This window comes from Grammomys surdaster, unplaced genomic scaffold (assembly GCF_004785775.1).
Source record: "Grammomys surdaster isolate TR1022 unplaced genomic scaffold, NIH_TR_1.0 1164, whole genome shotgun sequence".
Classification (NCBI taxonomy): Eukaryota; Metazoa; Chordata; class Mammalia; order Rodentia; family Muridae; genus Grammomys; species Grammomys surdaster.
This window is the reverse complement of record NW_021605583.1, coordinates 7,479,827-7,493,028: the sequence shown is the minus strand read 5'-3', so window position 1 is coordinate 7,493,028 and position 13,202 is coordinate 7,479,827. Positions and strand designations below refer to the sequence as shown.

At 48.0% G+C, this 13,202-nt stretch overlaps 1 protein-coding gene across 2 annotated transcripts in view; it reads right to left on the bottom strand.

Moving 5' to 3' along the window:
- Pou2f3 (POU class 2 homeobox 3) overlaps positions 1–13,202 on the bottom strand; it is an 84,890-nt gene that overhangs the window by 8,803 nt on the left and 62,885 nt on the right. The window contains exons 4-10 of one of the 2 annotated variants that reach the window (XM_028783853.1): positions 12,990–13,094; positions 11,433–11,535; positions 8,975–9,057; positions 6,490–6,672; positions 5,999–6,140; positions 4,061–4,197; positions 1,164–1,325 (exon numbers count right to left, since the gene is read on the bottom strand). In XM_028783853.1, the coding sequence (XP_028639686.1) occupies positions 1,164–1,325; positions 4,061–4,197; positions 5,999–6,140; positions 6,490–6,672; positions 8,975–9,057; positions 11,433–11,535; positions 12,990–13,094 (915 nt within the window). Of the gene's footprint in view, positions 1–1,163; positions 1,326–4,060; positions 4,198–5,998; positions 6,141–6,489; positions 6,673–8,974; positions 9,058–11,432; positions 11,536–12,956; positions 13,095–13,202 lie in introns of both variants that reach the window. The other variant, XM_028783852.1, reaches the window with a different exon arrangement.

The following is a 13,202-nucleotide window of genomic DNA, read 5'->3' as shown; positions in this document are numbered from 1 at the left end:
ATAATATGCATGGTGTCCCATGCCTATAATTCTAGTTCTCAGGTAGCTCAATTGATTAAGAGTGCTTGCCTGGCATGCAGGGAGTCCTGGGTTCCATACCTAGCACGAGAGAAATCATATGTCTTGGTGCACACTTATGATACCTATGAACCTGGGAGATATAGGTCATTCTTGGTTGGCTATGTAATGAATTTAAGGCTATCCTGGGCTACATGGGACCCTGTACCATAAAATGAACAAAACAAAATCAACAAAGCCACCTAGAAAAAACATGGCAGCGCCTTCCTGCCTGCTGTCCTGCTTTTTGGATCTGAGCCATTAGCACGTCTTATTGGCTTCACAGCTGAGGAATATACACATCCAGTCACTTCACTCTTATCACCATGGCTACCACCCTCCAAGCTTCCTCTGCTCTCAGCCTGATGGTTGTCTCCTGGCTGGTCTCTTGCTTCTACCCAGCAGCCCATGTCCCAGCACAGATGTCTGCATCTAAGCTTCTCCAATATTCCAGTGAACCGAAGTCCTGGGTCCTCTCATTGAATTCTAAGACCCTGGGGAGTCTGCTCCCTGCCACTTCTCAGAAGTCACCTGCTTTTTGCCCATTTTGCATAGACTTCCTTGCTGGTCCTTCCAGCTCAAATACCCTTCCCCTAGAGAGCTGCATATTTCATCCCTGTATGAAGTTTAGATTTTTCATTCAAATACCAGCCAATCAAACAGGTTATCTCTAGTCTTCCTGTTAAAAAGGCGCAAATATCCCAGTCACGTTGTGCACCTTTATACATGTTTATAAAACTTAGATGATGATTTGTTTATTTTACATATGTGTGTGGTTACGTGAGTGCCATAATAGCATGTGTAATGGTAACAGGACAACTTTTGGGAATTGCTTCTTTCCTTCCACTGTGGGGGTCCCAGAGATGGAAAATGAATCGTCAGGTTGGGCACCAAGCACCTTTACAGGTTACCCTATCTCAACAGCCTTGTCTACCATGTTTAATCTTCTCTGTATTATGCATATTTTATATGTCATATTCATTTGTTTATTCATGTACAGACTCTCCCCTACCCAGGAGCTACCACTCCCTAGGATGGAAGACTCTTAGCCTCTAGGTACAAGTCCACCAAGGGTTTGACAGTCAGCCTGGCTCCGCGCCACTTACCAGCCGGGAGTTATAGATGGGTGGCTTGACGGGGGTGGCCACGGGGCAGTTGATTCTCTTCTCCTTTTGTCGTCGATTGCAGAACCAGACTCTTACCACCTCCTTCTCCATGGACAACTGCTCCGCAATCATGGAAATCTCTTCGGAGCTGGGTTTAGGGTTCTTTAGAGACAAAGGGATAGGGTGTGGTCAGGAGACAGAAAGAGGCTCAGGAATTGGAGGTGAGGGTCAGATGTTCCAAACACCAAGGATCGAATATATGGGTCAAAGGCCTTGGATTCAGACCAAGGGTGGAATACTGGCTTTATCCCGTGTGTACTGAGTGTCTTTAGAAATCCCCTTTACCTCAGCACCTCAGTCTTTCCTTATATGGAATGAGACAACCAGCTAGCACATGAATGTAGGGGTTACAAGAGAAAGTATGTGTAGACCATCAAGCACAGGGCTGGTACAGGAGAGAGGAAACAAAAGATAGATCTCTCCCTGTACTCTTTCCTTGGGAACAGTTCCGTTGCAAGGCCTCCACAGGTGAATGATGAAGGGCAGCTGGACTCCTTGGGAAAAATGCATCCCTCTAAGTCCTTCCTCATAACGTCTCTCTTTACATCTCTTAGAAAATGAGGAGGCTGGAACTCTCAGGCCTACCATGTTCTGTGGGAAAGCTATAGGCAGTAGGCAATATGATGTCATCACTTTATCCTTCTGACCTGCACCCAGTCTGTGGCATGAGCCCCTTTCCCTCAGCCCGGGCATCTTCCTTTAACTGTACTAAGAAACCTAAAAAGATGGGAAACTCAACTCCAGTCATCCTGCTGGCTGGATGCAGCCATGGAATGCTGTCCCCGAGGCAGACTCATTGGTGAACCTGTTCCAGGGCAGCAATCCTAGCAGCCAGGACCTCCAAGGCTGGACTGAGGAGTTTTCAGTATCCAGGAAGGCTCTAGGGACTGCTACCCGAGGGATCTCTAGAGAGGATCTCAGGAGTCACCTGGGTATCCCGCTTCTCACCCCCAGCTCCCATGAGGTTCACGGCTTGCACATACTCCCTCAAGGATATGCTTTTGCTGTTCTTGAGAGTGTTTGTTCAGAATCTATAGCTAGAAGATGTCACTTAGAATATGGAAAGATTTGAAAACTTTTCATTTAAGAAAGTCATGAATGCGTGTTTTAAAAATAACTGTAGGACATTGTCTTAGGAAGTTACTGAAACTGACCTTGAACTCACTGCAGATGATGCAGGGCCTGGCATTTCCACCTTCTTGTCTCAGGCTCTTGAGTAGCTGGATTTGATATGCGCTACCAGGCCTGGCTGGTTTAAACAAAGTGTGTATGTGTGTGTGGGGGGGTCATTTAATTTTCTTTCATTGTCTGTCTGTCTGTCTGTCTGTCTGTGGTTTGTCTGAATATACATTTGAGTGCCTAAAAAAATAAATAAATAACTGTAGGGCTGGTGAGATGACTCAGTGGTTAAGAGCACTGACTGCTCTTCCAGAGGTCATGAGTTCAAATCCCAGCAACCACATGGTGGCTAACAACCATCTGTAATGATATCTGATGCCCTCTTGTGGGGTGTCTGACGACAGCTACAGTGTACTTACATATAATAAATAAATAAAAATTTAAAAAAAACGAAAAGGTTTGCCATTTAAAAAAAATTAAAAAAATAAAAATAACTGTAAGAAATAAAACAGTTTAGTTGATGAGGGAAAAAAAAAGATTGTGCAGTATAACCACCAGTGTAGAGATGTGTAAGGAAAAAGAAACACAAGCAAATGCTTTTGAAAGGCACGGCGAACTGGGGGATGGTGGCACAGACCTAACACTTGGGGACAGACTCAGGAGGAATGCTATGAGCTTGAGGTTAGCCTGGGCTACACAATGGGTTATATACAGGTCAGCCTGGGTAAACTCCAGTGTGAGACTATATCTTTAAACAGCAAAGGTAAACAAGACATAGACAGACAGACAGACAGACAGACAGGAAGCTTAACAAAAAATCAAGGCCAATGGGTTGTTTTTCCTTTCTCCTTTCCCTGTGTTTTCCAAAATGTTGACTGTGACCATTTATTCCATTATTTTTTTTAAGTTGAAACCCTTTAAAAAAAATTTAATGTTGGGTCTGGACAGATGGCTCAGCGTATTAAGAGCACCAACTGCTCTTCCAGAGGTCCTGAGTTCAATTCCCAGCAACCACATGGTGGCTCACAACCATCTGTAATGGGATCCGATGCCCTCTTCTGGTGTGTCTGAAAACAGCTAGTTTACTCATATAAAATTAATTATTAATTAATTAATTAAAAAATTATTGTTTATGTGTTTGGGAGTAGAGGGTCATACACCATGGCAAAGGTGTGTGGAGGTCAGAGGAACCTGGTTTCTTGAGGGAACTTTCTCTCCTTCTACCACGTGGATCTCAGGGACTGAACGTAGGTCATCAGGATTGGCTACAAGCACCTTTCATCCTCAATAATTCATCATCCAAGCTCTTAATTATTCTTTTTAGTTGAAAAGTAAAATTTGCTTCAAAAAAGACAGAGACTTATATAATGCCCTTGCTGTCTTCCATTACCTCAAATATAGAGACCTCCCCCCCAACCCCCACCACACACACACACACACACACACACACACACACACACACACACACAGAGTGTTCCATTCTTGAATCTTGCAGTGAGAGGGACCATGAGCCCCAAATAAATGTCAGAGACAGAGAAGTTTTCTGGAACTTTGGAAGGTCAGCATTCCTGGGCTCCCTGAGTAGAAGGGTGACTTGGCTTCTTCCCAGGCAGGTGGGGGACAGGGGAATGGTGCTCGGGGTCCTGCACTGAGCCCAGCTTCACGCGTACCCACCACGCAGTCGGGCCTACCCACTCCCGTCCAAGGATGCTGCTCACATCTTGAAATCGCTTTTCCAGAGTCAGGCGGATGTTCGTCTCGATGCTGGTCCGCTTCTTCCTCTTCCTGCCAAACACTTCGCTGAGAGTCGGGTAGGAGCTGGGTGTGCTTGCTGAAGGGTCTGACGGGGAGGACTCTGGAGAGAGGAGCAAATGAGGCTCAGAGATGGAGATGTGTGGCCCGTCTAGCCTGCCAGAGTAAATAAATCCGAGACTTATTGGTCCTTCCCATGGATCCTGCCCTGACCCTAGCAGATAATCCAGAATGGACCATGTGAGTGATACTATTAGGAGGTGTGGCCCTGTTGGAGTAGGTGTATCACTGTGGACATGGGCTTAAGACCCTTGTCCTAGTTGCCTGGAAGCCAGTATTCTGCGAGCAGCCTTCAGATGAAGATGTAGAACTCTTAGCTTCTCCTGCATCATGCCTGCCTGGATGCTGTCATGCTCCCGCCTTGATGATAATGGACTGAACCTCTGAACCTGCAAGCCAGCCCCTATTAAAATATTGTCCTTTATAAGACTTGTCTTGGTCATAGTGTCTGTTCACAGCAGTAAAACCCTAACGAAGACAGCCCATATCCTGCTTCTCCAGGATGCTCTGGGCAAATGTGCCCGAGGGCTCCCATCAGAGTCTCCAGGTGTTTGCAGTCACGGTTCAGGGATGCTCAAACATCGGGCCTGTGTGGGTGTAAGGGATGCGAGCAGGACTATGAGTCACACCACATGACCTATTTTAGATGCTCCCATCTGTGAGGACTGAGTGAAATGGGCTTTCTCTGGCACTTAGGAACCTATGCTAGTTCTGAGGCCATTTGTCCACAAGTGGGAGGTGAGAGTCAAGGCCCGTAAGGTGGGGTGAACCCATACTAATAATACTGCAAAAGCCTTCCCCCAGACCCCGGACCTTCAGACCATGTCTTCCATTTGGATGTTCCAGTGAAAGTTGTCTCCTAGGTGGTATGTCGAGGAGGGGGATGATTCCCAGGCTCTCTCCTGAGGGAGGGGACCATCCTGGCTACTCAGCCTACCAGTAGACTGCATTTACCAGTAGACTAGTAATCAATAACCTGCCCCTCCCCCCCCTTAACAGAACCTGGCCCTGGAGAGAGAGGCCTGTTCTTTCCCTCTCCACATGGGCTAGATGTCTCAAGCAAGGGCCACCCTGTAGCACCTACTCCCCTGGGCACACTTGACAACGTATGGAGTCAGCTGAGGAGATGAGGCAGGCACTCTGGTCAACGCCTAGGTGGAGAGCCAGGTTGCTCGCCTCCAGTGCCTCGTCCAGCCCCCAAAGACAAACAACTTTATTTAATCCAAATGTCAGAAGCCTTGCCCCCTCACTCTGTCTGCTGCTATATTCTCCCATTCATTATTCCAAATGCCCCACCCCTTGGCTTCTGCCCCTGACCCCTGGGTAGGCCTGTAGCCTGACAGAATCTATCTCCTGATCACCCTTCCTTCTGATAGGCTTGTCTGGTCAGTCCTCATCATGGCAATTGTCTGTCCTCTGACACCTGCTCCAGAATAGCCAAATAAAGACATGAAGCTAGGCCTGGGACTTCTTGCCTCAGTGAAACCCTACAGGGCCTCTTCCTGGTCTCCTGTCCTAGGCTGATCCCATACAATTTGAGTAAGTAAATTGAATCTGGCCTCTAAATGGCCATCTTGAAATGTAAATTAGCTCTAGGGTAGGGAATAGAATAGAATAATAGGCCAGCTGTCCTGGTCACCGATGAAGGGCCACCTCTGTTATGACATTTTTATCTCTGCTTGCCCGTCTCCTAGCTCTCACTTCTTGGTTTGTACCAGGCGGGAGAGGAGAAGTAATCCTCTCTCTTCCCTTGCCCAAGCCCCATCACACACATGCCCCGAGAAAGCGCGCAGTGGAATCTCCCAGGGAGGGGGGCCCTACTGTGCTCATTCCCCTGCCCCCACCTGCATCATTCAGCCACTTCTCCAGCAGCGGCTTGAGTTTACACATGTTCTTGAAGCTCAGATTGAGGGCCTCAAATCGCGAGATGGTAGTCTGGCTGAAGTCATTGCCGTACAGCTTCCCCATTGCCAATCCCACGTCTCCCTGTGAGAGGGAACGAGAGGGAGGGAGGTGAGGGACAGATGTCCGTTTCTTGCCTGTGTCCTCCACCACCCTAAAACTACCACACTGTCAGAGCCCTGAGCATCTGCCCACAGCCTTGCGCCTTCCCTGTCTTTTTTCCTCTAGGATACAAAACCGGCTTATTTCTCTCTTTGTACTCTGCTGGGCCGTACCATTTCCTGGTCTTTATTCCTCTATCTCCCTGATCAATACCTTCATTTTCTTCCCACTAGCAACCCGTACTCTATTCCCAAGGAACAGGATATAGTGCACTTGCTCCAAAGACGTGTCACACAACCCAGTTCTTCCAACTCGGGCTCCCAAAGCAAACCTGTGTGAAGCCAAGCTTAATACGCCTCTGCTTGAAGGTCTTGGCGAACTTCTCCAGCTCCTCCAGGTCAGTGGGCTCGTCATTCCCTCCGGGGCCAGGCAGATGCTTGGGCCCTGGCAAATGCTGAGGGGCTTCCAGGTGTGGCTCTAAAGAGGATCCTGACAGCCCAGGGCGTCCAACTGCCTGATAAGGAACACACACCACAGTGAGTTACAAAGACTCAACAGACCACACTGAGGTGTCTGCAGTTGTTACTGAAAGATTTCACTTAGAGAAAGTGACAGGGTTCCCTGAGCCCTGTTGTTGCAGATGGGTGGAGACGGAGATTAGCATTTCTGTGTTCTGGAACAAAAACTGGGTATCAGGGCAGACATAGAAAGAAGCAAAACCAGGAGGTGGTCTCTTTGGCTTTTGGTCTGTGACTCACTGACCCAGAGTAGGTGACTTCCTCTAGTCAGTTTTCCACCATAAAAGGAACTGGCAGGGTTGTTTACTGTGAGATCTGAGATCTCAGCTTGGGACAAATCTCAGCATGGGACAAGGAAAAGGTCATTGGCTTGGCCTGTTCTTTTCCATAGAAGAAAATGATGGAGGAGGCACACACAACAGTCACAGACAGAAGACAATGAGGGACATCTGGAAATCCAAGACATTAGTTATAAATGCCACTTTACTGTTCTCTTTAATGAGAATGCCGTAGATTGATTTTATGTGTCCTTTTTTTTTTTTTTTAAAGAAGGCTTTGTTATTTCTCAAAAACTACAATTCCCAGCACCCCAGGAAGTTAACCGATTCCTGGGCAGGTGAGACTTACGAGTTAATTTTGGGCATTACACACCATGTGGATTCTGGGAACTGAACCTAGGTCCTCTGCAAGAATATCAAGTGCTCTTAACCCCTGGGCCATCTCTCCAGCCCCTTGAGATATCTATTATTCCACAAAGATGGGGATGCAGTCCAGATCTTGAGGGTCAAGCACTGTGGTCCAGCACAGAGACTACTCACTGCCTTTATGGACAATGAGTATAGATCCCCTTGTCTCTTCTTTGCTTTATTTTTTTTTATTTTTTATTTTTTATTTTTTATTTTTTTTGCTTAGAGAAAGTTAAATCCCTTTCCTGTTCTGGTTTACCGGAGACCGTAATCCTCATGAAGAAGAAGATAAGGAGTCAGACACAAGTTAAGAAAGAGTTCTCTCCTCATTTTTAGAAGAGGGGTCTCCTAGATCAGAATGGCTAGAAACATCAAAGATGGGCCCTGCTTTGCAGATGAGGGTCAGGGGTAGGGGTGTGGGGTGGAGGGAAGTAGCCCAGACAGATCCTTGGAGCAAAGTTCTAGTAGCCCCTGAACATCCCTTTCGGTTAATTCACCTGCTATTTCATTTGACAAACTCACTGAACCACACCGTTGCTTCCTCCACTGTCTAATTATATCAATTTGATTTCGCAGAGTTCATTCATGAGTCCCTCCTTGCTCTTGTTTCTGTGGCTGTTGGTCAGCCCCTAGGAGGACCTTTCTACTTATCTATGCATAGATGAGGTCTCTTTGGGGTTCCCCAAGCGGGTCTTCAACAAGCAATACTACAGACAAACCATGGCACCCCGAGTAGAAGGATCTTAATCACCTTCTAAATGTCTCCTCTGACAATCTCTTTACGTTCTAATACTAGATGCAAGAGCTGGTCCTGAGTATACTCTAGAACCTCACAGTCATAGATTGGGGTCTTTAACCATGCCATGCTTAGGGTACAGCCGGAAGGAAGAAAAGTGTATCCTCCAACTTAGTTGGCCACATTTCTCTTGACCACTAGGTGGCGCTCCCCCTCTAGCTATCTTCCGTGGACATTAGGCCTGGGAAAAGCCAGGGTCCTTCAGTGAGCCTTGGGGATTTTAGTCCAGAGAACGAATATTACAAGTCTCTGTGGACATTTCTGGTCATCCCTTGTAGAAAAAAAATTCGTGGATCTGTGCAGGCAATTGATGTCCCAGAGGATCCCTGACAAGAAATAAGACTTTTATTTCCCACATATAATAGGTGCTCTGTGTGTGATCCACAGTGGGTCTGCATAGGGCTCTCCTGCTAGACCTCAGCCTGCTTGCCCCCAACATCTGCCCATTGCAGGGTGTAGTCACCTGAAGTGGTCCTGAGGTGAGATACTGGCTTTGATACCCCGCCCTTCTTGGGACTTGAGGGAATCTGGGTGGAACTGGGGGATACCAGCATCCCTGAATAATTGGCTAAATTCTGACAAAAGTGACGCCAGGGATTGAAGCTGCTGGCCGGCTGCTGGCCAGCCTGGGAGCGTCATTCTAGTGACAGGACACAGTGCCTCCTCCTTAGGAGTAGGTTGGGGTTTTCCCACGTACCAACAGGGAGAACCCCCAGAGTGAGTATCCTGCAAACAAGGGGAAGGCTGAAGAGCAGAAGTTTGCCCAGAGCTGAGACAATCTGTGAAGAATCAGCAGGGGTGGAGGGTAGCAGTTACCTGGGAGGCGAGGCCAGGCCCTGTCTGTGGGAGGAGCAGAGTGCCTTGTTGCTGTGGAAAGGAGAGAAGATTCGGCTGCAGACCTGAGTGACAGGGGAGGGACAAACGGACAAAGGAACAAACAAACAAACAAACAAAATCCAGGCCATTTGAGCTGAGCATTGAAACCACGCTACCTACCCCCTCCTCCTCCTGCTAACCTAATCAGGTCCCACAACCCACCCTAAGCCTGGTTGAAAAACCCTGTGGACACTGCCAGCAATTGCCACATACTGGTGGAGGCCAACCAGACTCAGGGATAAACAGCTGTAAACAGCAGTCCCCAAACCTGTCCTGCCTGCCTGCCTGCCTGCCTGCTTGCCTGAGAGCGCAAAGGCATAGGAGGGTCAACACACTCTCCCTGAGATCTGATTAGCAGGGTGAGAAGCCCAGAGAGAAGAGGACACAGGAATCACTACAGAGCCCCAGGGGGGAGCTGGTTATTTTGATCTGCCTGCGAGGGAAAGCAGCTGGGATGTTTAGGCCTGCCAGATCTGTAAGGACAGAGCAAGCAGATGGTACCATATTGCTGGGAAGAGTATTGGGTCATTGGTCAGAGGCTCCTGGAGACCAGGTCATTAAATTCATGGGAGGGAGGGCTGGGAGCAAAAGGAAGGCCAGATGCTGAGGCCTTCAAACTCCCTTGGGCAGTGTGGATTCATCTACAGGCTACCTTGCCTAGGGACTTCCCTGTCCTTTTGTCCTCAGGAAAAAAAATGCCAAGAAAAGGCCCTGCCTGTCTGATGACTGTGGTGTGTCATTTCTGTCTTCTGATGGCCAGAGTCAGCACCCCTCACTCACAGCAGGAGGAAACCCCCAGACCAAAGCTGACAACAGGGGCAGAGAGCTCAGTCACTCGGCATAGACAAGTTCCTTGGCAAGTCTGCCCTTCCCAGGTGGTTCTGGGTCACTAATGTATCACATCTGCTAAAGTTGTCCCTCACGCTTTTTTTAGTCTCAAAAGGTCAAAAGGTAGGAGGGGTCTCGGAGGAACCCTGGGCTGGGAACAAAAAGGCTTGGGTATTAATTTTGCTTACACGGCATTCTGCAATGTGCAGCGGCTTATCGTATGAACGGAACCACAAACTCATCAGTGACCTTGTGGGGAGCTTTACTTTTTTATTTTCATAGGAGGAAACGTAAACTTGCAGAAATTACGTAAATTGTCTACAGAAATGCAGCCAGTAATTTTTTTTTTTAAGAAAAGAGTTTCTCTGACTTCACATTTTAACCTGTTTTTCTGTCCTTTCATTGGAGCATACATATCATTCGCCTAAGCCCATGCATTCTGTGCCTGGGTCACGCTCACACCACAGTACAGTCTTCCAGAAACAAGCCCTACTAATGCTTATCTTCTCTTTCCTAGTCCAGGGGCATGATGGGTACCGGGTAGCCAAAATAAACACTCAGATATGTTCCCATTCATCCTAGTGCTATTCCGAGACACCCTGTAAGCTAAGCATAGGGCCTGTGTCTTGGGCAGGTGCTCAGAGTAGGCTGTAAGCTACCTGGATTTCCTACGTCCAACAGCATTTTCAGCCTTGTTTGGCCTAAGTAAGTGGAGAGGCAAGCAGTACAAAGTGAGAATCTCGGAACACGGGGCTCAGACTGTCCTGGAACTTTCTAGTAGGTCACCAGCATGCAATAAGGCTATGTATAGCACAAGTGTGCTCTGAGGAATAAGTCAGGAAAACAACTCAACAGACTCCCGGGCATGTTAAGCAATGTTACCTAGTGTTAGTAATACTCTGATTTGTTTGCTCAGGGCTTCCTGCCAAAGACAACCAGAACCCATTTCTATAGCCTGTGGGAGGCACTGCAGTTCCATCCGGACAGAATCACAGCCGGGCCAATGGGAGGGAAAAGGGTCAAAGCCAGCAGACTTCCAAAGAACTGGATTCATTGTACTCATTTCCCAGGGAGCTTCGACTTCCTGTGTTACCTCCACCCACGTCCCCACCATTTGGAACCTTTAGACTCAGTTTCTATGAAAATGTAGTTCCAGCAAGAGCCTTGGCAGGAAGGAGAAACAGGAACACTGAATAGTCTGGAGGGACCCCACAGGGATCCCTCCCTAGGTCACAAGCAGAGAAGCTGGTCCTTTTCAGACAGGATTTCCGTACACTGCCCAGGTTGACTTTGAACTTCCCATGCAGCCAAGAGATGAGTCCCCTGCCTCCACCTCCAAGTGTGCTAGGTTTAAAGATAGCACTGTGCCTGGTTTTGTGTAATGCCGGGAATCAACCCCAGGGCTTTCCGTAGGCTAGGCAACCTTTCTATTTGCTAAGAGTTATTGCCAGCCCCAAGCTGGTTTTCCTACCAGAAGGGTGAGTAACATCTGTGACACCTCCGTGCCCAATAAGTAATAACAGCCTTTTCTAGACTCTGGTCAAGACTGTACAAAGCCCAGGGTACTTACCTTGCTGCCCAGGTGGGGTCTGGGAAAGCAGGAACTGGGATACAGACTGTAAATGGCCAGGGACCAGCACAAGTTGCTGGAGTGGATGGAGAGAAGTCATGTCCTGCATGTGGGGAGATGCACAGATGTCATACCGTCTATAGCTGGGGGACCTGGAGCCTGTTGCTCATATAGTCTCTGGGACTGCAAACTCTGGAGGGTGTGGGCAGTAGTATTCTTGCTTCGTGTTGCTAGGTGTTGGGGACATGTAGCACAGGCCATGGCACACAGTAAGTAGTTACTCCGTTAGTTCTGGTGTTACTCGGGCAATCATCTAACCAGTCCTTACAGCAGAGTTACTGAACTCTGTTCTCATGCTTCCATCTCTTGTGCCCTGACTCCCAACTGCAGATGCCCTGAGAGCCAATAGTAGCTATCACCCGAATCACTGAGGAATATCCTAAAAGCCGCAGCAGTCCTGACCATCCATTTCCTTAAACTATCCTGCCACTTGATTATGCTAAAAGCTACTCTTCAGTTCTTTCCTGTACCCGAGTCTTTCTAGAAGGTACTAGGGGATGGGGCAAATGACCAGTTATGTTCGTTGTTGTGTTGTTTGAGACAAGCTTTCATTCCATAGTCACGAGAGCTGCAAACTCACGGTGTAGCCCTAGTGGGCCTTGAATTTGTAGTAATCCCTCTGCCTCAGCTTCACAACTACTGGGACTACATGCATGCTCCTCCATGCCCGGCTCTGTTGTGTTGTTTTGAGACGTGGTTTCTTATTACAGAGCTTGCCCTGTAGAGTAGGCTGGCCTTGAATTGACAGAGATCCACCCGCCTCTGCCTCCTGTGTTCTAGGATCAAAGGCATGCAAGACCAAGTTCTGTCCCAGGCTTCCATTTTAATAAAGTCAATTTGATTAAACAGAAAGTCCATCACTCTGAGCCTCTCTTACTTGCTCAAGGCATAGAAATGACAATCCCAGCATCTGGAGGCTCCAGACCCCACATACGGCGGGGGGTGGGGGGGGATGTACATACAGTTAACAACTCTCATGGGATGAAGGAGGTGAAGGGATAACTACATATGTCGTTTTCAAGTATGTCTGGGAAAGTAGATCTTTCTCTCTCACGTGAACCACAAGCTCTCCTTAGAGGCTTTCATCCTAATGGCTTAGGTGGTCGGTCAATGCTCTCCCAACACCAGTCTCCACTCCAGTTCAGTTTTGTCATATACTCTTTAAAGGGCACAGAGAAGACCACTGTCTGTCACTGGAGGCCCTCGACATTGGACCCACAGCATAGACATTGAGACCTTTGTTTTTTTTTTAAGACTGGCTTTTGGTTCTGCAAAAGCAGTGATGTGTCCTTTGTCCCTCACCAGACCTCACTTCTGCAAGGACTGCTTCTGGAAACCCCACATACACAATCCTGGGCCTCCTCCATTTGCAATGGGGGCTCGTTGGATGGATTCACAGCGTACTAAGAGTAGAAACCCAGTATTTTGTAAAAGGGCTGGAATGAGCTCACCAGCCCAGTAGACACACCTGGGTCGATGGCACAGGCTGGCACCTACCCCAGACATTTGGTTTCCAGGCATCATGGTAGGTCCTTGGCTCAGATGGCATGGTCTGTGGGAAAGGGTCTGCTGAAGAGAGTCACCCAGATCCTCTGTCTTAATCTGCAAGTAAAGGGAGAGGGAGAGAGTGAGTCCTGGGCCTCCCTGGGAGATAGAAGCAGAATCGTGAAGAACAAAGCAGAAGATGAGTGGCAAGTCTGGAGAGAAAGA